The sequence below is a fragment of the Rutilus rutilus genome, assembly GCF_951802725.1.
Source record: "Rutilus rutilus genome assembly, chromosome: 8".
Classification (NCBI taxonomy): Eukaryota; Metazoa; Chordata; class Actinopteri; order Cypriniformes; family Leuciscidae; genus Rutilus; species Rutilus rutilus.
This window is the reverse complement of record NC_140222.1, coordinates 42,935,440-42,963,224: the sequence shown is the minus strand read 5'-3', so window position 1 is coordinate 42,963,224 and position 27,785 is coordinate 42,935,440. Positions and strand designations below refer to the sequence as shown.

At 41.0% G+C, this 27,785-nt stretch overlaps 2 protein-coding genes across 3 annotated transcripts; one reads left to right on the top strand and one right to left on the bottom strand.

The window, feature by feature from the left end:
- Positions 1-1,435: 1,435 nt before the first annotated feature.
- pex6 (peroxisomal biogenesis factor 6) lies at positions 1,436-18,613 on the bottom strand. The gene is made up of 17 exons (XM_084416556.1): positions 17,440-18,613; positions 16,721-16,890; positions 16,550-16,639; positions 16,064-16,169; positions 15,855-15,991; positions 14,253-14,364; positions 13,433-13,632; positions 12,646-12,832; positions 11,837-11,913; positions 11,623-11,755; positions 10,190-10,395; positions 9,549-9,610; positions 9,329-9,437; positions 8,547-8,663; positions 8,390-8,467; positions 8,171-8,310; positions 1,436-1,720 (listed from the first exon to the last, which is right to left on the bottom strand). Exons 1-17 carry the CDS (start codon positions 18,610-18,612, stop codon positions 1,584-1,586), a joined length of 3,234 nt encoding a protein of 1,077 aa, XP_084272682.1. The 5' UTR covers position 18,613; the 3' UTR covers positions 1,436-1,583.
- A 4,752-nt stretch (positions 18,614-23,365) lies between these two features.
- Positions 23,366-27,572, top strand: commd2 (COMM domain containing 2). 2 transcript variants are annotated; one of them, XR_014628159.1, is made up of 6 exons: positions 23,400-23,610; positions 24,334-24,411; positions 24,496-24,578; positions 24,663-24,836; positions 26,106-26,433; positions 26,982-27,572. XR_014628159.1 is itself a non-coding variant. In XM_084416155.1 (5 exons), the coding sequence occupies exons 1-5, from the start codon at positions 23,544-23,546 to the stop codon at positions 26,301-26,303; spliced, it is 600 nt and encodes a 199-aa protein (XP_084272281.1). In that variant the 5' UTR covers positions 23,366-23,543; the 3' UTR covers positions 26,304-27,572. The 2 variants fall into 2 exon arrangements, 1 of the variants encoding a protein (XP_084272281.1); XM_084416155.1 differs by having other exon boundaries at positions 23,366-23,610; positions 26,106-27,572.
- Positions 27,573-27,785: the final 213 nt, after the last annotated feature.

Here is a 27,785-nt window from a genome sequence, read left to right as displayed (position 1 = left end):
AAAAACCAAACACTAGTTATAAAACATGTTATATCACAATACAAATGAATCATTTTGTGGCGCTTACTATCATTTAACAAAGACTTTCATGAGAAAATGCATAAAAAACATGATTGAATTTTTATTTATTTAATTTTTTTCATTTATGTGACTAATTAGTCGTTACTAAAGACATCCACATCATTTTTAATGAACATTTTAATTCAAAACTGCACTACTTGTCAGGTGAGTTTCATGAAGCATGTCCGGTATCGCTCATAAATCGCCGCAAAATCAGAAGATAAAAATAAGAAATTACATTTGCCAGGTTTTTTTTTTTTTAACACTGTGACATTATTTTCATGCCACATTTTACAAAAATAAACTGAAATACATATGGACAATTTTCTAATGTCCCACAATAGTTATTCGCATTACTATAGTGCAATACATATCATTCTGCCTGAGCGCATTCATAAACATCAAATCAACTATAAAGTAAAACAATTATTATTTTATTTAAGCAAAATATAATTTGTATACTTTATTAATTATTTAATAATTTTATGAATTATATTTTCCTTTCTTCTGATTTTGGGGTGAAATATGACATTTCTTGAGGGTTTTCATCAGATTCACTGATTCCAGCATCAAGCAACAGCACAAACCAGTCAAAACACATGCTTGCACAGTTTGACATTTTCACAATTAATTTATCTTTTGAACAATTGTGTCTTTTGTGTTCATATTGTCTTCTATGTCAAAGCGGACACGTAGATTTGTTTGAAGAATCACGTGTGTTTACTTTCAGCTTTCTTTTTAGTAATTCTTTGAATAAACACGGTAACACTTTATATTAAGTCGTTCAATTGTCCTTTGTTATATGTAGTGACAGCACAGTAATTAAATAGTAATTACGTATTTATAAAACAAGAAAATGTAAACCTTTTTCAAAAGAAATTATTCTTATTAACATTTCTAAAAAAAATATATACAGACATAAATCGCTGTTATCAGCTCTTTTCAACTTTTGCATAGCAAATTAATTGATTATTACTTCAATTATCTAAAACTAAGCACTTAATATAAAGTGTGACCAATGTGTGTTTAAATCAAACCTAAGAGGTTATCTTTTATATAGTGTGTTTTATGAAAAACACGAACACAACTATTAACTCACACTGTCTAGCTGAACGCTAGAGTTGTGGTTATTGCAGTGCTAGTCATAAATTATATTTAATCTCATCTTAGCATGGCCTTCTGATCCTGCATTTTTCAGCCCGACTGATTTCCGTTCAAGCATTAAGTATGAAACCCATTAAGGAAGATATTAAGGAGAAATCCTGCGGGATAGGAAAGTGAACGTGAGCAGGTTCCACTTACTACTTCTTTAGAGATCATTTCTACTGTGTCCTAACCAGACAAGTCTCTTGTAACGTTCAAAATTGAAGGTGAAAGTGCGACATGACACAATCACAGCCAATCAGAAGACATCTGATGTTTAATATACAATTATACGCACCCATCAGGTCTGGTTAGGACACGGTGCACAGCTTTCGGGTTCAGCAGTTCCCACTGGAGGAATGGTTTCAGTCGGATGAGTGTTATTTTGAGGTGAACTTCTGCTGGATGAGTTTGTATCTGTTGAGCTGCTGTTCAGAGACGGACGGCTGGAGGCCCGACAGAGCCTGTCTGAAGTCATCCGGACACAGAGTCAGAGCGCCGGCCTCCGAATCCACACCTGCACCGCACACAGAGAGATGAAGAAAGATGAAGGATAAGTAGTCCAGACTTTGAGAAAGAACCAGCGAGACAAAGAGTCAGGCCAGAAACATCCTTTCCTCAAGTAGACAAACGCAGACGTGAACACTTTCAGGCACACACACTCAAACATTACTGAGGCTACCGAGGGTCGATTGTGTTTCCTATAAACGTCTGTGTCGTTAAACCAATAAATAACAAACTAACTTGCTTGAAAGAAGTAAAGGATGGTAGAAGAGGACAACTGAAGAATGTCTGCAGCAAGAGTACATGCAGTATGGATCGAAGCTTGCACAGCTAGAAGCATTTGCATTCACAGACTTGCGTAGAGTTTGTTTCTGGCTCAGAGAGAGAACCTGGAATGTGAACACGTGGGTTTCAAGCATAAAATGTTTTCATTTCTTCTTGGTTTAAAAATATTATCCTCTAAACCTGACAAATAAAGATCTCAGCTTCTGAAATGCACAGACACTGTTTTGATAGTTGTTTCTTAAAGGGGTGGTTGAATATGATTTCACTTTTCTAACTTTAGTTAGTGTGTAATGTTGCTGTTTGAGCATAAACAACATCTGCAAAGTTACGACAGTCAAAGCTCAAAGCAAAGGGAGATATTTGCTTTTACAGAAATCACTTTTTTAAGGACTACAACAAACGGCTGGTAGGGACTACACCACATTCCTCCCGGGTTAGTGACATCACCAACCCTAAAATTTACATAAACCCCTCCCCCAGAACTCGATTTATAGATTATCAGGGTTCTCAAGTCTCACGCATTGGCCGTGAGACACACGCAATTCAACCAGTTCACACGCTCACACGCCACACCGTGTATTTCTCACGCTGAAAAGGCAATGCCAACCAAGTTGTCCTGCAAGCTTTATATATAACGTTGTATATGAGGCGCAGGCACACAAAGTGAAATTTCCTGCCGCCAGCACGTATTTCGGCCAGATTGCGTTCGTTAATAGGCGCGCGAACACACGGAAGTTGACGGAACATTCTCGGCCACCGTACGTTCGTTACTAGGTAACCAACAACATCGCGCGAACACAAGTCGTGATGATGGAGAAGGTAAGTTGGAAGACAGCTCGTCTAACATTTTAAGGCTAGAACATTTATAGCCCATCGTATACATTATTATTGATGCAGTCAAAAACTCTACAACTACTTTGCAACTAGGCCAGAAGCTTTGGCTCAGTTTGGCTAGCTTACGTTATCTGAAACTAAGGGAAATGTTAGTGGGTATGGGAAGGAATGAAGATGTATTTCTTCATTTTATTTTAAATAAATTTAAATGTATTTATTTTATTTTAAATTATATTATATATTATACTGTATTAATAGTATTTCTAGTTACATTAAGGCTACATACGTATTAAAGCAGAGTGCTCTGGGTAATATTTTATATCCTGTCAAAACATAACATTACATTAATCATTGATTGCCACTGCATTTGTATTTTTCAAACACTTGCAACACAAATCACATTTCATAAGCTGGAGTGTGTAAGTACACACACACACACACACACACACACACACACACACACACACACACACACACACACACACAAACACCTTAAAAATACTCTAATACCGGTATGTCATTTGTTCACAATGCCCCACCACACAATAAATCATTATACCATTTCGACTAGACACATTCAAAATGCAAAAATATTTGTTTTTCCAAACTGTTTGGAGCAATATGTGAATTTTTTGTAACTTAATTGTAATTTTGAAATATAACATTAAAGAGTATATTTGATGTGATTAATTGCTCTGTCATTTATCAGATTTACCAATTGTTATAATTTCAATGTGTGCTGGTTAATTATGAACAATGGGTAAAATTGGGGGCGGGGACATGTGGGGGCGGGGCTCCATTAGGGCTCCTCCCCCAACCGCATGTGATCTCACTCCAAGATTTTGATAAAACTTGAGAACCCTGAGATTATCAAGACAGAATATGCTAATCAATGACTAGAAGATAACTACACATAAGCTACATAAATTCATCAACTAACTATTCAGAAATGTTGTCTACATGTTGTCACTTCTTCTTGAGTCTCTCCATCATTTGTCTGACTCCGGTTTGAACATAAAAGGCTAAACGTTTTTGAAATTTTCAGTGCATGTGCGTGTGAGGTAAAAGGACAGGAGCTACCGATATATCAGACTGTATCTCATCTTCTTCCATCCTGCAGAGAGCGAGACTTGTCGGTTAAGTGTGACCTTTGAACTGCTCATGCTCTTCACTTACCTGTTTGACGAACCAAAAGATCGAAACCCATCTGTGAATAAAAACCTGTTCAGTTCATCTCCGTGTCTCGTATCATGACAGAAGACCGGACTGAACAAAAGAATCACACAGGAAACTGGAATTCCCGATCCATTTGCTGAACCAGTTCAAACTCTCCGACAATCCTTTCTTCCTCTTTCCAGTCCTTCTGCGTTAGTCACATCATTCAGTCCCATGGCCCAACCAGCGACCTTCTCTGGACCGGCAGAGGATTGCAGCAGATTTCTGTTGCAATGTTCACTGAATTAGCTCAATATTCAAGAAATAGCTCAAATTAGCTCATTCCATCTCACCCAAACTGAGCGTTCAGGCCTTCATCCACTGGGAATTTCATCTCAAAGGAACTTCTCAAACACCTCCGAATCAAGAAACTCCCCTGTTTACAAATCCTGAACATCCATTCGATCCTGGGTGAGCTGCTTGGTCGAGGAATCATCACTCACTGTACACCATGCATCACGCACAGTATTGGACACTGTGGAGGAGATCTCACTTCTGGTGCTGGAAGGCTAAACCACTGAGATCATCCTGGGACACCCATGGCTACAGATCCACTCACCTACCGTTTTCCTGGTCTACTGGAGAAATAACTGAGTGGAGTGAGTACTGCTTCAATCATTGTCTACAACTTCTAGTCAATCTCAACTCCACCACCATTGAAAGTCCAGAGGTGCAGTGCACCGTGTGTGTGCCGGGAGAATACAGGCCGTTCACGGATGTGTTCAGCAAGCATCTGGCTAAACTTCCACCTTATCAGCCATGGGACTGCGCCATCGAGCTGGTACCTGGTGCCACACTGCCCAAGGGTAGAATCTATTCTCTATCAATCCTGGAGGCAAAGGCTGGAGACGTGGATGAATACATCAAGGAGGCTCTTAAAGGGATAGGTTACCCCAAAAATGAACAGATTATGAGTCAATGGGGCCCCAAGATCTGCTTGGTTACAAACAGGGCTTGACATTAACTTTTTTGCTCACTAGCCAATGTGGCTAGTGGTTTTCCAAAGTTACTAGCCACACATCATTTTTACTAGCCACTTTTACTTTTACTATAATATTATGTATTATATGTCGCCACATAGCTCCACCGGCTCCACGTAACTCCAGCAGGGCAGCTAGCAGTCTCTTCGTTTCTGTGTTGTCGGTCACTAGCGCGCAAGCGCAAGGCAACACTGTGTGCATGTAATAGCCTACTCATTAGGGCTGTCAAAATTGCTCAAAAATGACGTTCGAATATTCCCTCTAAAAAAAAACACATAGCCTATATTCGAACTATTCGAACATCTGGTTGCGCATTTCGTCAATAACAGGACAAATTAATACAAAGAGACATAACTACTTGCATAGGTAGTTTATTTAAGTTTAAACATATTTGACAACGTATTACCTACACAAAAACAAGTAAATCAACTAATGGCCAAGACCGCAGACCTCACTCTCGCTCGCTCGCTCACTCGCACTCGCAGGCACTCTTTCTCTCTCTCGCTCTCACCCTCATGCATGCTGCGAATAGAGCGTCTGGCGCGAGTGATTTCAATGTTAAGTCAATGTAAAGACGCGTTTACGTGCGTCTGGAGGTCTTGCGGCGTGAACGAGGCGTCACGCTCTCTGCGCATAACGGTTTAAATGAACAACAACAAAGCAAATGTTGAGTGCTGATCAAGAGTTTTGTGCAAGCAATTTAAGGTCGCGACTCTTATATAGCAGGCTTCATTCAGTGATTGAAACAAATATTATTAACATTAATTGAAGTTTTACAGTATATAGAGCCGACATTGAACGCTCCGAGCGAGCTGTGCTGTGGTAAACATGGAACTTTTCCTTGACATGAAACGGTAAATAATCAAACCAGTGGAAGCCTGCAGTGCATGAAACTGCTGTATCTAAACCTACCTTATTCATGCAGTATCTATTCAGTCAGTACAGTATAGGCTACACTTCAGTAATGTTTCTGTTTAACGTTAACGCTTCTTCCTGTTACCTGTCCCTGACCCCTCAGGCAGCGCGCCCACTCGCAAAGCAGACAGCCGCGCCTCTGCTACCGCCGCCGTTTTTCCACATTCGAATATTCATTTTCACCTTCGAAATTACGTTTTTTAAAACTATTTGAATATATATTCGAATTTAGAATATTCGTTGACGTTGACAGCCCTAATACTCATGGGAGTTGTAGTGTCGTAGTGTCACACTTATTTCAGATGCCTTTTGAAAAGACTACAATTATTCAACCCGCCAAAGTGGCTAGTTGGAGTGACTATGTTTCATATTTGGGTTACCTACCCCTTTAAACAAGGGTTCATCCAACCATCTACTTCCCCTGCTGCTTCAAGCACCGATGCAGTTCGATCGGTTCGATGGTGGGAGGAGGCATTGGGGGAATTAATCAGATGGAAGCTCTGAGCCCAGATGGTACGAAGACCCAAGGCAGAACCGATGGTGGAAGGAGCGAGGGTGGAGTTAGCGGCCCGACCGCCAGTGATGGAGCCGAGAGATTTGGAGACCCGGGTGAAGCTGAGGTGATGATGAGATCAGATGACATCGCAGGATCTGCAGGCCTAGAGACCCACATTGACGAGCACTCGAGGTGAAACCAGGGTACCAGAGGACTGAGGCGACTCCGATGTCACCAAGGACCAAGGCAGAGCCGGAGGGAAAGAGCACAACGAAAGTCCCGGAAGTCTATGGCGCAGGCAGAGCGATGTCTGACCAAGGTGGAGCGGGGGGGATGAGGGAGCCCGGTGGAGCCGTAAGGACAGCGGTCCCAGGTGGAGCCGAGGGGGTCGAGGAGCAGAAACTGGATTGGGAGCCCGAGGCAAACCCAGGGGATCCAGGCAGAGCTGGTGACCGAAAGATCCACGGCGAATCGAACCTGAAGGGTGGAACCAATAGAGGAGGAGACGAGGGACTGGAGGGAACCAGCGGAGGCGGGGGCAAGGAAGTGGCTGGTCGGAAGTGACTGGCCGTGAGCGATGGCATTAGCTGGGGATATGTGCACTGCAGACACCCGAGGATGGATCTCTCCAGGTTCCTCTGGTCATGTCCAGCGGGCAATAATAATTAGCTCCAACCCAGTAAAATTATTTAATTGTTTCGTCATTAAAATTAAAGCGTTGGGTGAGCTGACAAAAGCGTATTGTGAAGCGATAAGGGCGATAAAGTCCACTGCATGCTCCATATAAATCCGTTCAAGGTCGAGTATTCTATCATGCTTAGTCCACGGGAAGAGGAAGGTAGACGCAGGAATTCCAATATAAATGTAGTTTAATAATCCAAGTGAAGAAAGACAAACAAACTGTGTGCATAGCACAAACAATACTCAACAATGAATGAAAGGAAATGAGGAACTTAAATACACAATAATGATTAACTTAAAGACTAACAGGTGTGATCGTAAATGAGTATCCATGACAACTGATTAGTGGCAGGATAAGGAGAACAAAGGAACACTGGAAAACAGGTGACTAAACATACTGACAGAAACTGAAACTAAGGCAAAACGTGATAATAGTCAAATGCAATTTATTCCTGTGATCAAAGCAGAATTTTCAGTCTTCAGTGTCACATGATCCTTCAGAAATCATTCTAATATGATGATTTGCTGCTACACTATTATCGTTGCTCAATTATTAATAATGGTTCTTACAATTGTAAATGTTGAAAACCGTTTTCACTGCTCAACATTTTTGTGGAAACCATGATTTGTTCCAGGATTTTTGGATGACTAGAAAGTTCAAAAGAACAGCATGTATTTGATATATTTAACATTATAAATGTCTGTCACTTTTGATCAATTTAATGCATCCTTGCTGAATAAAAGTATTAATTTCTTTCTTTTTTTTAAAATAAATCTTACACCAAACTATTGAATGGTAGTGTGTCACGGTTTCCACAAAAATATGAAGCAGCAGCACAACTGTTTTCAACATTGATAATAATCAGAAATGCATGAAAACCCTGCATATAATGACTGACAACCGAACGCTCCTAATTGCTCTGAGGATCTGAAGTGAAGGTGATGGCATTTTCATCAAGCATTTGCCATTTAGTTTGACATGGTTAGTCACTTCATCCTTCATTTGTTAATTTTTCCTCATTTGTTGCTCTGCACTGAATATTTGCTTGTCACTTACCTTCAGTGATGAGTGAAATCTTCCTCTTGATAGCGCACATCATGGCATCCGAGCAGAGCGCGTAGAGATCGGCTCCGGTCAGCTGAGGAGGGCAGGACTCCACGACCTCCGACAAACACACGCTGGGATCCACTTTAAACCTACAAGCAGAAAGCAGAGAGTCACATCACATAACACACTAACGCACCGAGAGAGAGGAACGTCATGATAGACACTCACTTGCGTAAGATTGCCTTCAAAACCTGCAGCTGCGACTCTCTGTCTTCATTCACGCCGACATACACCAACTTATCAAATCTGAAAAAGGGCAACTTGCTAGAATTCATGCATTTCATTCAAGACAACCATTGAAGAGCTATTATCTGAATCTGTTTACCTGCCAGGCCTGAGCAATGATTGGTCCAGCAGATCAGGGCGATTAGTTGCTCCGATCACAAAGACGTCTCCAGACGAATGAAGACCATCCAGCTCAGCTAAAAGCTGCGACACAACCCTAGTGATACAAGTGACAAAACTTGGCTTATCACGATGCAACAAGCCGTCCTGTAGCTCAAACAGTAGATCATGGCACTAGCAACGCCAAGATCATGGGTTCGATTCCCAGGGAAATCAATAGCTGATAGAAAGAGTACCAAGAATGCAATGCAAGTCCCTTTGGTTAAAAGTGTCTGCCATTGAAACAATCCTTTAACCAACACAATTAAAGTTTCTTGATTCACGACACAAAAGCAAAAACTAACATGCTATTGAATATCTATATTAATAAAAAAAATAAACTACATTTTCTCAACCTTTCTCAAATTTTGTGAGTAAACATTGCCTCTAGTGGTGGCGGACAGTAACAAAGTATTTTAAATGTGTTGCTTTACTTGTAATTAGACTTTTCATCAAACTGTTAGAAATTGATCAAAACTTTACAGGTTTCATAATCCTCAATATGACCACATAACAAATGAATAACTAATAACTAAATACTAGTAGTTGTAGCTCTTTTCGAAATGACGTCACACTAGTTCGTTCTTCAATTTCGCTCAAAGCATATTGGGGCCTTATTAATCAGACAGCACTCTCATACCAAAGTACTACTAATACAGAATAACTAGAGTTGCTATTTTTTCTGCACATGTGGTGTAGCGTTAAGGTGTTTGTGATGCTGACCTGTCCATCACCCCTCCTGAGTCTCCACTGTGGCCTCTATTAGGAGCCAAAGAGTCCAGCTCATCGAAGAAGATAATACAGGGAGCAGCCGTTCTGGCCTTACTGAACACTGACGGAGACAGAGAGGGAGACAGTAACCAGATCAATCCCATAACTATAGGGGAAATCAGCTCATAAGCATCACTAGATTGAGATGGGTAGTTTATTTAGTAACTCTTACCCTCTCGAATGTTCTCTTCACTCTGACCGACGTACATGTTGATGAGCTCAGGACCCTTCACACTGAAAACAAACACCAGACACATTCATTATATGAAACCATGTTCATTCAGTTTGTTTCACTCAACCCTCTACGCACACGCAATACAGTCGCCATTGGCTGGTAAATTCTTTTGGTTACTCGCCAGACTGATAAACTATTAACAGCTGCTGGGTTCATGAATGTTAATCACGTTGTCAGCGTTCGCTCGAACTGATTTGCTGAAATTAAAACAGGGATGAGCGCCAGCCAATGAGATTGCCGTTTGCGCATTAGCTCCGCCCACTCCCGGAAAAACCGGCATATCTTCCGCTTGTTCTTAAAACCTGAATAATTCCAGATGAACTCCGTTATTTTGACAGGAAAATGCAAACAAGAATATCGTTCACATGTAGCGCGTCGTTTTGCGTGGTATGCAAGACTCTCGCCCTCTCTCTCTCTTTCTTTGCGTGTGTGAGAGAAACGCGACGGCGAGTGTGCGCCTTCACACTAGAGTTTACGGTACGTCAAATACACATTATTTAGTCGCCAAAAGTGAAATTTACTCGCATATGCGAGTCACTGCTCTCTCTCACTGCACTCAACACTTGTCACGTGCTCACCTGAGGAAGGTCATGGTGCACTCGGTGGCCACGGCTTTAGCCAGCAGGGTTTTCCCCGTGCCGGGCGGCCCGTACAGCAGCAGGCCGGAGCGCCGCAGGCCCAGCGAGAGCAGCTCCGGGTGATCCAGGGGAAGCTGAATCGTGTCCAGAATCTCCTTCTTCACCTGCTGGAGTCCACCGACGTCCTGCCATCTCACCCACGGGATCTGGCACACACAACAGAGGACTAACTCTGGGCCTTGAGCCGCAACCACAGCTCCAACGCTTCAGATCGGACCGCCACTTAAAGGGATATTTCACCGCTGGAAAGATCAATGTGTATTTAAATTGGGTCATTTATGTAGTAGAAATGTGAAAATATTGTAGAAGTTGGAGCCTTCTAGACTGAGAAAAGCCAGAAAATGTATTTTTGGCTCATGTGGATGAAAGACAACAACTCCCAGAATGCACTTGCTTCGCTGCCCTACGAGGCCACTCCCAAGCCACAGAGGGCAGTATCGGGAGAAATGATACAGCTAGGCTACTAGTCGACTCGAAACTGAGAAGACGGCGTTTTATCATGAGATCCCCCTATGGGCGGGTTGAAGACATGCGGGACGAGCTCCTCCTACTGGCTGGAGTCTCTCGCCTCTGGACAAAAGAGCCTCAAATGATGATAAATTAAGATTTTTGCGTCATCTAGAGACAGATCGCATTTAGGCCACGCCCACACCGGGGGGGAAAACAATCCAACCATCTCCATTGACTTTGCATTGCGAGAGGCTGCCTCTCCTTGTCATTTCTTGCTTCTAACAAAAGACAGAAAAGCTGCCTAAAAGCTGCTGTGTGACAAGGTGTACAGCAAACAAGCTAAAAAACTCAGAAATAAGTTTTTATAAGCTCTCGACCCCAAAAAACAAGTGTTTAGGACATAAAAGTGGATCTCTGTGGATCTCAAACAATGAGTCTGTTTACTGATATTCTTCTACATATATTCCTTTCTGTTCAGCAGAAGAAAGAAATTCATAAAGGATTGAAACAACATGAGGGTGAGTATATGATGACAGAATTTTCATTTTTAAGTGGAGTATCCCTTTAAGTGTGCACACATTACATTCAGTTTGCACTTGAGTATATTCGGTAACACTTTATTTTGCAGTGGCCTTGTTATACATGTTACATGTAGCTATTATAGTAATAACAGAAAATTATGCATAATTACATGCAACTAATCATAAACCAAACCCTAATCCCAACCCTATACCAGTACATGTAGTTCATTATTATTACTCAGTACTTAAGTGTATTACACTGCAACAAAGAATAAAGTGTAACCGTATATATTCTTTTCAAAAGTATATTATTTTTGTAATAAGAACAGTTTTTTACAGTATGCTAAAGAGCACTTCTGTTCCGCAAGGCCTAAAAAAACTCCAAAAACCATGCAACTGTACTTTAGGCGCTCCAATGGCGTGTGAGTGCGCCTCCTGCAGGACGTCCAGCGCCGAGCTGAAGTCCTCAGACGAGACGCTCACGCCAGACACACACAGATCCTCCTCGTCCTGCTCACTCGCCGCTTCTGGAAAACTACACAGCAGAAACACCTCGACAGTTTCAGGAACCAAATCCGCGGATGGAGTGAATGAGCGGAGGCGGGTGAACACTTACTACGTCTTCAGAAGTCTCCTGTGAGCGGCTTTCCCAGCGTTGGTAAGAAGTGCGCAAAGATCTCCTAAAACGAAACCCTACGGAACCAACGCAGAAACAAAGTCTTCTGGGAATCTATTTTAGTTCGGTAATGTGATGTAAAGGATTAGTTCACTTCAGAATTAAAATTTCCTGATCATTTACTCTCCCCCACGTCATCCAAGATGTTCATGTCTTTCTTTCTTTAGTCGAAAAGAAATGAAGGTTTTTGAGGAAAACATTCCAGGATGTTCCTCCATATAGTGACTTCAATGGGGTCCAACGGGTTGAAGGTCCAGATGTGAGTTTCAGTGCAGCTTCAAAGTCTCGACACGATCCCAGACGAGGAATAAGAGTCTTATCTAGACAAACCAGCGGACATTGTATATCAAAATAAACATTTATATACTTTTTATCCACAAATGCTCATCTTGAACGTCCACGACTTCACTCATTACGTAATCAGGTTGAAAGGTCACGTGTGTTCCGGTTTATAAATGAAGGGTAGGGCGATAAACTCTCATTTTCTCCTTTGAAGCTGCACTGAAACTCACATCTGGACCTTCAACCCGTTGGACCCCATTGAAGTCACTATATGGAGAAGCATCCTGGAATGTTTTCCTCAAAAACCTTCATTTCTTTTCCACTGAAGAAAGAAAGACATGAACATCTTGGATGACGTGGGGGTGAGTAAATTATCAGGAAATTTTAAATCTGAAGTGAACTAATCCTTTAATTAATGCAGCAATTTCCACTGAAAGCAGAGCTGGATGATCGGTCAGATGTCTCACAGCTGTGTGTTTGGCTATCTTGCCCAGATTGACGTCTTTTCCCAGCAGCAGGTCGTCACTGAGGCTGGCCAGCATCGCCCTGCGCTGCTCCTCGCACAGGCTCTCTATCGCCACCTGGTGCACAAACGCTGCCATCACATCTGAGGACAACTCTCTCTGTCCGCTCACAGACCCCACCACAACCACACTGCAGGAGAAGAGGAGAAGCTAAGGGTGGTGATGAGCAGGCTTTGAAATTAACACCCGCCAAATGCGGGTCAAACTCAACTGTGGCTGGGGAAGTTCTTGTAAGCCAAATCTGAGTCATCATGATATATTAAATACACATATCTGGCTTACTCGAACAAACGTCTCTACGCAACAAATAACGGTGCGCTTGATCATTTGCAATGAAGCAATAGCGAAGATTAAAAAGCATTTGGTTGACAGGAAAGACATTATTTTCCAACATCCTACATTTTTTTGATGTTCTTTGTGCTGTATTGATCTGTCCACCTAAAACACATTTTTGTTGAAAAGGATGAGGATGAAAGAGGAAGGGAGGAGATGCTGGATTACAGGATTTTGTTCGAATAAGAAATGAATGTATAAAATCCAAATTATATTATATATAAGCTGTGGCGTAGTTAATCTGGTTTATCTCTTCTTCTTCTTCGGCTAGTAGAGGTTCTGAATGGCCGGTAATGTGATTTTGTAGCCAAATTGGCTGGTGAGTGAAAAAGTTAATTTCAAACCCACCAGAAGAACTTCCTTTTACGCTGCAGGTGTTGTTGAGTCTGAGCCTCACCTGGCATGAGCCTCTGCCACGAGCCGGCAGAGCGAGGCCGCGACCCTGGAGTCCGTCTCGGGGCCGTCCCGCTGGCCGAGCAGATGCAGGTTTCTCATCAGCAGAACACATGGGTGATGGAGCTCGGCTCTCTCGAAGACTGACTTCATCTTAGCCTCGCACGCGGCTGCAGTGTCGGCGCAGAGAGTCACGCAGTCCACCTGAGCGGGAACACACACACACACACTCATTCACTACTCCTGTCATATCAGGACATCAGACCTTTAGATATCAGAACATCAGACCATTAGATATCTGAACATTAAGAATGTGACATTAGTTCCCTCATTGTAATTAAGTTAAATCATGGCAACAAGTTGTTGGCCAACGTGGCCATGATTTAACTAAAATGAATTAACAAATTAGTAAAATGTGGTCACAATTTAAATAAAATGAGGAAAGTAATTAGAACAATGTCGCCACGGCTTAAACAAAACAAGAACACAAATGAAAAAATTAAACTACAAAGGGAACTAAATAGTAAACTGTGGGGACGAATTCAAGAAAATAAATAAATGTTGACTAAAAAATATACAAATATTTATTTCAGTGTATAAATCTATCAATGAAAATAGTTACCCAATATATTTGTGTGTTCTGTGTGTTTTTATGCTTATTAGAGCATCATATTTGTTAGCGACATGCTAACATCAAACTCCACCTGAATCAATTGTGTTTCCTGTGCGCTTCACGAGAGACTGAACTCATGAAGATTTTGATGCTCATAACTGCAGAAAATCTCAAGACTCGAGAGAAATAATGAAGAAATATGCCGGATCACCTTAATGAGATGCAGATGTAGCCTCCTGCTAGCTGCTTTCACCACGGTCACCTTACCACTGCCGCTCGGACCCATCAGGAGAACTGAACAGCCTCGACTCAATGCAAGAGAGCTGCGATATAATAATGTTTAAAAATATGTGTGTAAATTAACATCTGGTCACTTCAGCATTCCTGCAATATATACAGTAACAGCTACTAGTTAAAACATCTGCAGATGCAGTAGTTCTCCACCAGAGGGCTCAGGATGACTTAAACGTGTTTCAATTAATAAATTAGCATGAATAAATGCATTTAAATCCAGCCTTAGAAACACATAAAGTTCAGATGTAAACTGAAATCATGTTTCTGTTTTTTTTATTTTTTATTATTGTTTCTATTGAAGAATATACAGTACAGAATCACAAAATTGTGGGTAATTTATTTAATATATTGATACTCCATGGTTCTGTTAATAAAAACACAAGCAGCTTTTGTCGTAATTACATCAGAAATAGTTATAAACTCAGCTATAAAGTCAAAACTGCAAACTATACAGTTGCAATTGTGAAAAATAAAGTTGTGATTGTGAAGATTAAGTCCGAATTTTTTTTTTCTCAGAATTGCCCCCTTTTTTCCCCAGATTTAAACTTGCAATTTTGAGTTATAAAGTCAGAATTACGTGAAATAAACTTGCAATTTTGAGTTATAAAGTCAGAATTACGTGAAATAAACTTGCAATTTTGAGTTATAAAGTCAGAATTACGTGAAATAAACTTGCAATTTTGAGTTGTAAAGTCAGAATTACGTGAAAAACGTGCAATTTTGAGTTATAAAGTCAGAATTGCATGAAATAAACTTGCAGTTTTGAGTTATAAAGTCAGAATTACATGAAATAAACTTGCAATTTTGAGTTATAAGGTCAGAATTACATGAAATAAACTTGCAATTTTGAGTTATAAGGTCAGAATTACATGAAATAAACTTACAATTTTGAGTTATAAAGTCAGAATTACGTGAAAAACGTGCAATTTTGAGTTGTAAAGACAGAATTACATGAAATAAACTTGCAATTTTTAGTTATAAAGTCAGAATTACGTGAAAAACGTGCAATTTTGAGTTATAAAGTCAGAATTACATGAAATAAACTTGCAATTTTGAGTTATAAAGTCAGAATTACATGAAATAAACTTGCAATTTTGAGTTATAAAGTCAGAATTACGTGAAAAACGTGCAATTTTGAGTTATAAAGTCAGAATTACATGAAATAAACTTGCAATTTTGAGTTATAAGGTCAGAATTACGTGAAAAACATGCAATTTTGAGTTATAAAGTCAGAATTGCATGAAATAAACTAGCAGTTTTGAGTTATAAAGTCAGAATTACATGAAATAAACGTGCAATTTTGAGTTCTAAGGTCAGAATTACGTGAAAAACGTGCAATTTTGAGTTATAAAGTCAGAATTGCATGAAATAAACTTGCAATTTTGAGTTACAAAGTCTGTAAGGGGTAATTGTAAGGGGGAAAAGTCAGAATTGTGAGTTTATATTGTAGAATTTTGGCAGATGTGAACTGAGAAAGAGGTCAGGACTGTAAGACGGGGGCGGACACGAGCGCCTGTACCTCTCGGTGAGGTGCGGCTGGATGATGCTGAGCAGTTTCTCCACAGCGCCGGACAGGCCAGCGGGACTGAGACTCCTCCAGAGAGACGAGCCCTTCGGCAGCACAGAACAGGGACACGGGCTGTGGGCGGAGTCTCCCTGTGACAGCCAATCAGAGCTTCAGCAATCTGCATATGACACCTGATGAATGCGATTGTCTTCATTCCTCACCATGTACAGTGAAGTGTGACTGGAATCAGCCAGATATGAAGAACCCTCGTCCTCCTCAGCAGAAAACCCACACACCTGCTTCACTCTGAAATACAGCACTGGCCACCTGCCAATCACACAACAGGCTTTCAAAGATCATTCAAGTCACCATGAAATCAAAATTCTTCATTTTATGGACTATTGCAGTGTTTATTATAAATGATTTATCAGTGCACATCATTATTGTTTTAAATTCATGTTCCTCATAATCTTGAATCAGAATATCTTCTCTGATGATGTGGGCGGGGCTATAACCTGTCAATCACATGAGATCAGCCAATAGCAAACCACAACCGTCCAATAAACTCCACACGGACAAAATTAAGCCCCGCCCACATTTGTTCTTGTTCCAGAAGCGTTTCACTCAGACATACGGCACAATAGAGAAGAAAAGACCAGCGCAACATCAGTCTCATGCAAACATTAGAGGATCTGCAGAAGATGAACCTGCAGCTGAGGATTCCTTCAGAGCTGTTCTCTATCAGATCAGGATGTCCTTCCGATGGGATTCCCAGGATATTCCCCTGCTGAACAAGCCTGAACACAAACACAGCATTCAGGGAAACAGACAGACAGAGAGAGTGAGACTGATGGGTGTATGAAGCGCTCAGCGGGCACCTGGGCGTGCTGAAGTGTGTGTGGAGGAGTGTGTCGAAGGGCCCGTGCGAGGCGTAGTCCGGAGATATGACCGCTTCAATGCGCAGCTCTCGAGCAAACGCCGGCGCCGCGGATCGACACGCGCTCGCAGACGTCCGAGACCCCGTGTGCGGAGACTCCTGGTTCCACCTCTGCTTGATCAAGACACAGAGACATCCGGTCACATGATCAGACCCGAACACCAGCATAAACAGACCCACACCTGAAGATATCTGACATCAGCAGAGCCGTTTCTGATTCAAAACTCGTTCAAGCTCAGCTTTTTCAACACTAAATACAGTGTGTCAGTCATTCCATTCCTTCTGAACGCTGTAGCATTTAAAAAAATAACATATGCTCGAGTAATTTAAGTAATTCATTCAGTATTTATATAGACTTTTAAGTCGGAAATAAATGAAGATTTTTGAGGAAAGCGTTCCCAGGATTATCTAGACATCCTGGAATGTTTTCCTCAAAAACCTTCATTTCTTTCCGACTGAAGAAAGAAAGACATGAACATCTTGGATGACGTGGAGGGGGGAGTAAATGATCAGGACATTTTAAATCTGAAGTGAACTAATCCTTTAATAGTAATATTGTGATAAAATTCTTCTAAATTCCATTTTTTAAACTGTGAATTTATTATTTTAAAGCTCAAATTACTTGATCTTCACTGTCAGAATTATTCCAGACGTCTTCACCTTAATTTTGATGGCTTTACTCCCGACAGGCACTGCCATCCCCCCCGACAGGTTAAACCACTGAACTGCTGAGATCAGGCCCACACTGTCATTCCCATCCGTGTGCTGGTGTGGAAGCGCGTCAAAGGCTCTGACTGAGGCCAGATGGACCCGTCCCTGCCTCTTACAGGCGCTCTCGCCCTGTCCCGGGACAGGACTCGCAGGCACAGGAGTCTTCTTGGCCTTATCCGCTGGGACGGACACACTGACCCACTCCCCGTTAAACACACCCAGCTTCAGCAACAAGCTCTTGCTCACAAATACACAGCTGTCAACGTCCAAGCCCTCATCCTGCTCCAGTCTGGACAGGATTCCTCCTGGTTTCTGGAGATCCGGGACATCAACCACCCGGATGTCAAGTCTGCATTCAAGAGCCTGCAAAAAAGCACTGAAGTCCAAGACTTTGCTGTTGAGCAGAGAGCTGGCAGAGCTCAAGCTGTTGGCGTACTGGGCGAAATCAGACACGCAGAGAGAGGAAGATGCCAGTCTGGGGCTGATCATGATGGAGGAGGTGTTGCTCAGGTCCAGATCTCTGCAGTCCGACACCAGCACACTCGTGTCCACTGTGATCATGCCCTGGCTCACAGGTGTGCACTCGAGCACCAGCACGTCTGACATCTGCGCATGCGCAGCGCCCAGTGAGTGATGGAAGGGGAGCAGAAGCGGGTCCCCCTGCCTCGCTAATAGAGTCATCCCGGGACAGGACAGCAGGACCAGCAAACCACTGCAGAACTGCTCTGAACAAGCCCATTTAAAGCTCGGCTTCGTCCGAGCGCCGAGCACAATCCTCTTTAAAGGCAGCAGGGACTGTGGACGAACCGTTCCCAGCGAATGCTCCCTCAGCCCGTAGTGTTTGAGGAAAGATCTGCTCGCGAACACAGCGAGACACGTGTGAGTGTTTACATCGGTCTCCTCCTCTGGAGTGATGTGCGCGCACACCAAAAAGCCCCTATTAGAGGGTGACTGCAGGTCCGTCGGCGAAAATAACAGCGCGTATGTGGGTTCAGTGTAGTCTGGAAACTTCTGGGTGAAGTGTGATTTGTTGATAAGCACGTGTAGAGGATGAATATGTGATGGAAAGTCGTCAAGACACTGCAGCTTCATGGGGGCCGCCATGTTTGAAGACGCGCGCATGCGCAGTGAAACGAGATAAACTGACAGCTCCTGGATAAGCGGTAGATTTTTGTTATGCTCTTAAATTGTTTATTATTTTGTGTAAATGCTACTTTCAGGAATATAAATGGTAGAAGATATTTTTTCCCGTTCAAATCAGAATTATAGTCTTGTCTATATACTGAACCATTAGCGGGTAACAGGAAAACCAAAGAAGTTTGGTTTAATATATTTATTTCTTTTAAATATTATACTGTTTAGCGTACAATCTATCTAACAAGACAGAAACATCGTTTTTCTGAGACATCAAGCGCCGCCTGGAGGAATAATAATGTATTTCTCATAAGAAATAGGAAATTATTGGACACCCACTAATTTTTTTTTTTAAAGAATCACTTAATTTTGATCATATAAAACGATATGAATTAACATAATTAAATTATATTAATTAATTGATATAAATTGCAACTTCTTTAATACAAATGTGTCTCAGAAATATATGTATATTACTATAAGTGTCAATATTCAGGCTGTCTGCAAAAAAAAAAAAAAAAAAAAAATACAGCATAATTTTCTTTCATGTGATATTTGGCAGTTTGACCCTGTGAAAAACTGTTCAAGTTTTGGCTTATCAGTTGTTTTATCCATTTGATTTGTGAAATATAACATGTGAATATTATTATGTGTTGCATACAAAAATGGCATATTATAAAGGATTTTTGTGATATTATAACTTCTGTAATTTACACAGTCAGATAATGGAAATGCACGCTTTCAAGTCTAAGTGTAAAAAATAAAGGTTGATATTTTAATCCACATTCATGGCACTATTAACAAAGTCCAATTTGGTGGATCATTGTTAGAAACAGAACTATTAGGTGAACTATTACCTAACATTCAATTAACACACGGCATGAAAAGTGAAAAGGCCTTTTAAAATGTGGATTCTGGCCGGTCTCACCCCAGTGGTCTCGACCTGTTACCCATCCTGACATATGTGTTATTCTGAACATATATGTCAAATAAAACTTATATAATATAAACACATAAATATAGAATATCATTTAATTTGACCTCCTGACCACACTTTTTATTTTTGGGAGTTTCAAGCATTTGTTGATAATTGTGTAACGTGTCATTTGCTGTGCTGTAGTTAGCAGGAGTCACCACTGGGTGGGAAATGTGCACTTTAAATCAGAGCTCTTCGACACGGCTCCTACACAGACCTGTGACTGTCGAGCGGTCCTGAAGAGCTTGATCAGCTGGTTCAGGTGTGTTTGATTAGGGTTGTTGCTAATCTGTTCAGGACAGTGAAGACCTCTGCTTTAAATAGACAATGTTACACTTGTTTGTCTTGTTTTGATATAAGTAAACAAGCTCTGCCTTAAACAGGAAGTCACCATAGCAATTCCACATGTGTTCAGAGACATTTCACACGATGGGACCAGTAACTTTACTGAGATCCTTCGAGTCCAAGCTAAAGTCGGTGGTGTCCCTGCAGATTGGTTTTCCCGTCAGTTCCTTCAGACGGGAGCGTCCTTCATCTCTGTGACTGAAACTGGTAAATACTTCTGTGAAAGCATCTAATCACTGATAGAGGCACAGAAGTTATACCGATATAAATGTGTGTGCACTTTCTGACTTTGTAAATGGTTACAGAGACAGATTGGGCATCAGACATTAAACAATGAGGATCACATTCTAACAGACTGTCAGATCATTCTGAACACATCAAACTCACGCAAAAACACGCACCTCGTTTATAGAGATGTGTTTGATCTTCTCCGTATGAAAAGAATCATGGTCTGAATGTAAAATATCAGAGTGTGTGCCATCATGCACTACACGATTCGACTGGGCAAAATCTGAAGATCCTTACACACTGAGTCCGAGACTTTCAAATGCGTATTTTCGTATTTGTCATTCGGTGGCTCTGAATTGTCAAAACACCTCTCAAAATGCTTGCTAGGGATGCGAAAAATGCAGAAAATCAAAACCCGGTCTGAATCTTTTTATGACGGACGAAAGGCCGTGTGTAAACGTGATTGAGGTCGTATTTATTTTTTAACACGCGAAAATTTCGGACAAGAATTTCAGACTCTGTGCAAGGACCTTGACTCTGACTTTCAGCAACTAGTGCTGAGATGTCCAGACTGCCAATCGGATTTGTTTTATCAAAGGTAGTGGATGTGGCACGCAGGGCGAGGCCGAGGGCCGTGGGAACGGTGCAACTGTTAATGAGCGTCCCCTGCACGACGCACTAGCTGGAGTCTCACAGACGGAGATCTGGAGGAAGAAAAGGAGGAGCGACGACAGAAGAGACAAGAGACGAAAATATTTAAAGGGGTGGTTGATTATGATTTCACTTTTCTAACTTTAGTTAGTGTGTAATGTTGCTGTTTGAGCATAAACAACATCTGCAAAGTTACAACGCTCAAAGTTCAAAGCAAAGGGAGATATTTGCTTTTAAAGAAATCGCTTTTTAAGGACAAATGGCTGGTAGAGACTACACCACATTCCTCCCGGGTTAGTGACATCACCAACCCTAGAATTTACATAATTCCCGCCCCCAGAACACAATTTATAGATGATCAAGACAGAATATGCTAATCAATGACTAGAAGATAACTACACATGAGCTACATACATTCAACAACTTACCATTCAGAAATGTCCTGTTGCTTCTACATGTTGTCACTTCTTCTTGAGTCTCTCCATCATTGTTTGAATCTGGTTTGAACATAAAAGGCTAAAAGTTTTTGAAATTTTCAGTGCATGTGTGTGTGTGAGTGAAAGCTCTTGAAGCGCCGCCCCCTGTGCCGGGAGCAGCAGCTCATTTGCATTTAAAGGAACAGACACAAAACGGTGCGTTTTCGCTCACCCTCAAAAAGTGACAATTTTAACATGCTATATAAAAATATCTGTGGGGTATTTTGAGCTAAAACTTCACACACACACTCTGGGGACATCAGAGATTTATTTTACATCTTGTGAAAAGGGCATTATACCACTCCTTTAATAATTAAAGTGTTGAAACGTTCGCCGGTTCCCGCCTCCTCCTTCCCTGAACACTAATCTCTTTACAGTGGATTTCTACCCTATCAAACACTTTCTCATTCTCCGTGGAAACTCCTGGAAGCTCACTAGATATAGATGAGGACACACTAAGGAGATGGCGAATGTTCAATACTTATATACAGCCCGATAATGCTTGACTGCCTCAAATGGCACTTCTGTCTGATGAAGAGTGTTTAAGAGGGATTGGGCACAACACCAACACGTTACAAGCGTCGGGGTTCCCAGGTTTGTGCAACAAAACCAGCCCAGAATTGATTGAATGGGTACCTGGATGATGCACCGCACATCATGGAGGATTAATAAGCACATTTTCTCAGCGAATGCCACTAATAAAGATTCTCTGTCACAGGAGGCAAATGTCTCCTGGAAACTTGGGAAGGCTTGAATGAGTTTCTGAGAGAGGACACAAACAAACAGTTCAGCATCATCTCTCTTTCCTACAACTGCTATGCTAATGACACACAACTCTACCTCTCATTCAAGCCGGATGATCCGACGGGAGCTGCTCACATCTCTGCTGGATGAAGGACCACCATCTTCAACTCAGTTTCCTGCACATGCAGCCGATGTCGGACAACTTTACACCATTGTCAACTTTCCTGGGTTCTCTCTACCAATGCACATCTATCTTATGAACACGACCTGGATACACAAGGCTCAAGCAAGACGACGCCATCCATTGGGAATACAGGTTGGTGAGCCGGTGCATATCGATGGCTTTCCCATGCAGAAGATGTCCTCAAATCCCAGAGGCAGAGCATTGAGAGGATGTATAGAGGTCAAAGGCTCATCCGTGGCTTCCCAGTGACATCACCCTTTGTGGGTCCTTCCTCCGCCTTCCCAGAGTGCATCAGTAGCGCTGCCACAGCTGCTTCCTCCCCCATGAAGAGGAGACGACGAGAGAAACGGGGCATGTGGGAGGAAGAACCCAGAGGAAATCCTGCCAGCTGAAAATAGTGCCGGGAGCGTGGAGGACTGGCCGTTACCTCACTCCTTCCCAGACACCAGGCGCAGGCGTTTCCTCATCAGTGGATCCTATAAAATCAGACAAGATAGCTGACATCCCTCAGGAAACCTTTAAACTGCTTTGTGTCCGAACTCTCAGAGAAAAAGCCACTTAGTGCCCGACCGTTGCTAGGTTGGTTATAGTTATTAACAATAACAATGTTTAAATACTTCCATGTTTCCCAGACTATGGGTGAGCCGTTCGGAGGTTGACTTCCTGAAAAGTGTGAAAACTGTGGCTCTGTGTTTGGCTAGTTAACCCCTCCATAATGGCCATGCCTACACAAAGCTCAAACAAATACTAATCCCTGACCTAAACGCTAACCATAATCATTCATGCTATACACAATCTGATAGCAGGCTAGGCTACCATTGCCTCATTATATTATATCCATATTTGAATTGTATTTTCTCTCATTTATTCATCATTTGTCAGTTCTATTTTTATTTAATTTTTTAGACATGTCAATATCTTTGAACACAGAAACTGTCATGTGACATCCATCATGACGTGTGATGTACAAAAATGAATCAATCAAATAAACAATACGAATAGAAATGAAACTGAAATATGTTGTTGTTGTGTAATTTTGGTGTATGTTCACACATATTAACATGTATTACTTATTTTAGAAGCGCACTGATATGTGTAAAGCATGATTCAACAGCTGAATGACTCGTTGTCGTCGACTGGTTAAAGTGAGTGAGTGGAACTGAACTGCGGCTCTGCTCGCTTGTTTCACTCGGACTGTGTTGATGGGCGCACCGCTGATCATGTGACCGTCATGCAGAAGAAGCTTCACTAAACATCATTTAATGTGCAAATATAATCTTTATTTTGTGTGATGATATATTAAAAGCGTCAGAAAATGCTGTTAGTTTTATCTGAGGAACACAAGGAGCATTTAGGTTTCTTATCAGAAGTGGATTCTGCGGGTAAGTGATTCAAAAACTGCAAGAAACCACATAATATGTACTGTTTATGTTTATAGTATCTGTTTATCTGTAATAAATATGACCGTCATATAAGATGACGGTTACTTTTATGAGTAACAGTGGGGTTAAAAAGTGTGAGAACACAACTATCTTCTATTTTTGGTTTAGTGTGTCCACATATATATATAGTCAGTGTAATGTGATATTTTGCGTTTATACAGAAAGTATAAGATACATATTTCATTTTAGCATAACATTTATTAGTTTCACATCTTTCAAAATGCTAAAACTTTCTCTTCATTTCTAAATAATAATAAAAAACGGCACTGTAAACTATGGAAACTTGCTTCCGCAACGAATTAAAAATAAAATAAAAAGGTAATCGTGTTATTATGATTTATAAAAATTATTATAATTGCTTATATCTCACAATTCAGACTTTAATTCTCTGAATTGCGAGTTTATATCTGGCAAATCAGATATTTTTTGTCTAATAGTTTTGTGGACAAAGTCTGAATTGTGAGATATAAAGTTTTAATTTTGTATTCCATGTTGGATATAAGCAAGGTATAATGTATATAACAGATATATTCTTTGTGTGTGAGAGAATAGTGACTGACGGTTCCTATTACAGAGTCTGTTCATGTTTTAACACACAAACTTCATAATCAATATAATAATAAAGCATCATATATGATCTTCAGTGTGGTTTCTGTTTGCCAGTTGTTGGAGAGTTTGGCCGAATTGCTGTGGAGTTTCTGAAAAAGGGCTCAAACCCTAAAATCTTCGAGGGAGCGGCACGTGAGTGAAGTGTTGTTGATGATCTGATGAGTGTGCCGTCCCTGTACTGTTGTTGATGAGCGTGTTGATCTGTTGCTGCGGCAGGGAAGCTGAATGTGCCCGCGGAGAGCGTCCAGCACGGGGTGGAGGGCTTGATGTACCTCCTCACAGAGAGCGCCAAACTCATGGTGCGTCTGCTGCACTGATCCTCCTCAGACACCGTGTGACAGTGAGCCCTCGCTTCATAGCGCATGTCCGTGTGTATCCTGCAGGTTTCAGAGGGGGATTTCCAGGACTCCGTGCTGGTGTTGGGATTCTCAGAGGAGCTCAATCAGCTCCTGCTCCAGCTGTATTTGGAGAACAGGAAGGAGATTCGGCAGATCCTCGGCAAACTCGCCCCCAGCCTCCCACATTACCACAACCTGGAGTGGAGGCTCGACGTTCAGGTGCGAAACACACCGAATCTGAGAAACATCCGTCTAGAAGAAATCAGTCTGGTTGATTGAAATAAAGAAATAAAGACCAAATAAAGTGAAATGTAATATTAGATGGAAAAACTACTACTTGAAATCAAGTTGAAGTACCAAAATAACTCAAACTAAAACTGAAATAAAAAAAATCTAGCTAAATAGAAATAAACAAACAAAATGCACTAAATTTTAACTAAATTTAAAATGTGAACTGCATATATAAAAATAAAAGCAAATAATTAATAAATATTGTTTTTCGTCCTCTAATGACAAAACGGACACATTTTTGTGAATGTTAAATGTATAATTCTATACTCAAATGTATCATTTTATATTTCTAATTATGATTTTTACATTCATTATTTATTAACTTTAAAATTGTTTTTTTTAAAAAACATCATTATTATACATTTTCACAAATTTCTTATTTAAAAAAAACTTTATTTTTAAAGAAAATTTACAACAATAGCTGAAAATGATATTTATTATGACTATACAGTAAACGCATAGACAGCATTACTCTCAGTTATTGATACAATAATTGTACAATTTTTTTTTAGTTTTTAGTTTAACTAAAACTAGTTAAAAAATTAAACAAATTGTTAAAATTTTACTAAAAATGAAATTTTATTTTCAATTTTTTATTTTGAATAATTTTTTTTATTTTTAAATAAAACTAACTAAAAATTAGGTTTTTTGTAAAACTAAAAACCATTTAGGTCATTTTACCTAGCTGACACGTGTACAGATATTACGAAGAGAATTAGTAACTAAATGTCACAGAAAACCATGATTTACTAAACAGGGCAGATTAGCACGAGAGCGGAGTCCCAAAAGAGCTCTGACAGGAGTGTAAAGCTCTGCTCATGACATACACATCACAGAACACACATCATTTCCATAATGACCAGCACAATCTACCAAGAGCAGCGCAGATTAGCATCTGGTTTAAGACATGCTCTTCTTGTCCGGTAAATAATGGCACAGATAACAAGCGCAAACCTTAGTAAATCTCCTAGCATGATTCATTTAAAAACCCTCCTCCGATAAAGTTTGCGTCTGAAAGGGAAACTCCTACAAATGCACAAATGTGAGCAAACATAACCCTGTCCAGCGTTCACTTTTCACTGCGCGTCTTTAGCAAGTCCTTTTTAAACGCCAAAAGGCCGTACATGTTAAAGTCTGAGCGTTCCTGCACATGATCTCTAGCCTAACGGTGTGTGTGTGTGTGTGTGTGTGTTGCAGGTGTCCAGCCGGGCTCTCCGGCAGCAGCTGAAGCCCAGCGTGAGCCTGAAGCTGGTCCTGGAGGACGGGGCGAGTCTCAGGGCGCGTGTGCTTCAGACGGACCCCTCCACCCTGCAGCACCTCATCCAGGAGCTGGAGCGAGCGCTGGCCGAGCTCAAGAGCAGCCACTGCCGACGGGTGCTGCGCAACATCAAGTAGAGCACACACACACACACTGTGTGCTTACATCTTCAGGTTTAATATGACCTTAAAGGGTTAGTTTACCCGAAAATGAAAATTCTGTCATCATTTACTCTCCCTCGTGTCGTTCCAAACCCATAAGACTTCCGTTCATCTTCAGGAACACAAATGAAGATCTTCTAATGACATCTGAAATCTGAAGTCCCTCCATTGACAGTCTATTCACCCAAAACTTCAAAAAGTTCATGAAAAGAGATCGCACTAGAAATCCATATGGATCGAATCCATACAATCCAGATGATTAATTTAGGCTTTTATTCACTTATAAACATTGATCAGCGCACATAAACAGAAACTCGGCTGTAATTGCTTGCCACAAGAGAACAGACATCATTGGAAGCCGTGTGACTGTGAGAATGAACCTCATTGGCTCTCATGCTTGAGCTTCTGATTACCATATGTGATGTGCTCTATGGACGTTTGCTGATCAGTGTTAATATGTGAAAGACTAAAATCAATCTGTCGATTTTTATCGAGTCTCTTCGGAAAATTTGTACTAAACCAATGCAAAAAATATTGAAACATAATTCAAATGGATTATTTTTACGATCTTTTTGAGGCGTCAAAGTGGTAGTTGCGTAGCTGCCAGAGATCGCTCAGATTTCATTAAAAATATCTTCATTTGTGTTCCTGAAGATGAACGAAACTCATTCAGGTTTGGAACGACATGATCAGGTGAGTAATTAATGACAGAATTTAACCCTTTAAACCAGTGATGCTCCAGCTGTTTCTTAGAGGAAAATCAATGCAGATTTGATAGATTCATTTGTGCCATAAGTATTAACAGATGCCTTTGCTTTATAATAAGCATGTGCACATGGACCTGAAGGGTGTATCGTGTGTGTTCTTGGGCAAGGGGTTTACGTTCCCGGCAATATATGCGCATTTAGGACCAATTTTGCTGAATGTCTTCTTGATCAGTTATTGCACTCTTTCTTAAGTGTCCACAATGTAGAGTAATGATCGGGCTGAGTCTGCAGTGGTGTAGCATTTCCTGCACTTACTACATCTGCAGAATTCTGTGCACAAAATGTAGAAATGCAGCTGAGAGTGCCACACTTTATATGTAAATGTCAGATGTCCGAATGGACCTGGTAATAAGAACAAGATGAGCATTAAACTGCCTTTTTCCCTCAATACGCATTGCACTGTTAACATTTGAACTGTATTCATGTGTTTTTAGTTGTTTTTTCATCAGTTCCTGTAATAAAAACATAATTCATCAAATTTAGCATGTGTGATCTTATTAAGTCTGCATGAAACTGAAGTTGCACTGGTCTTTTCTTCTCTATTGTGCCGCATGTCTGAGTGAAACGCTTCTGGAACAAGAACAAATGTGGGTGGGCTTGATTTTGTCCGTGTGGAGTTGATTGGATGGTTGTGGTTTGCTATTGGCTGATCTCATGTGATTGACAGGTTATAGCCCCGCCCTCGTCATCA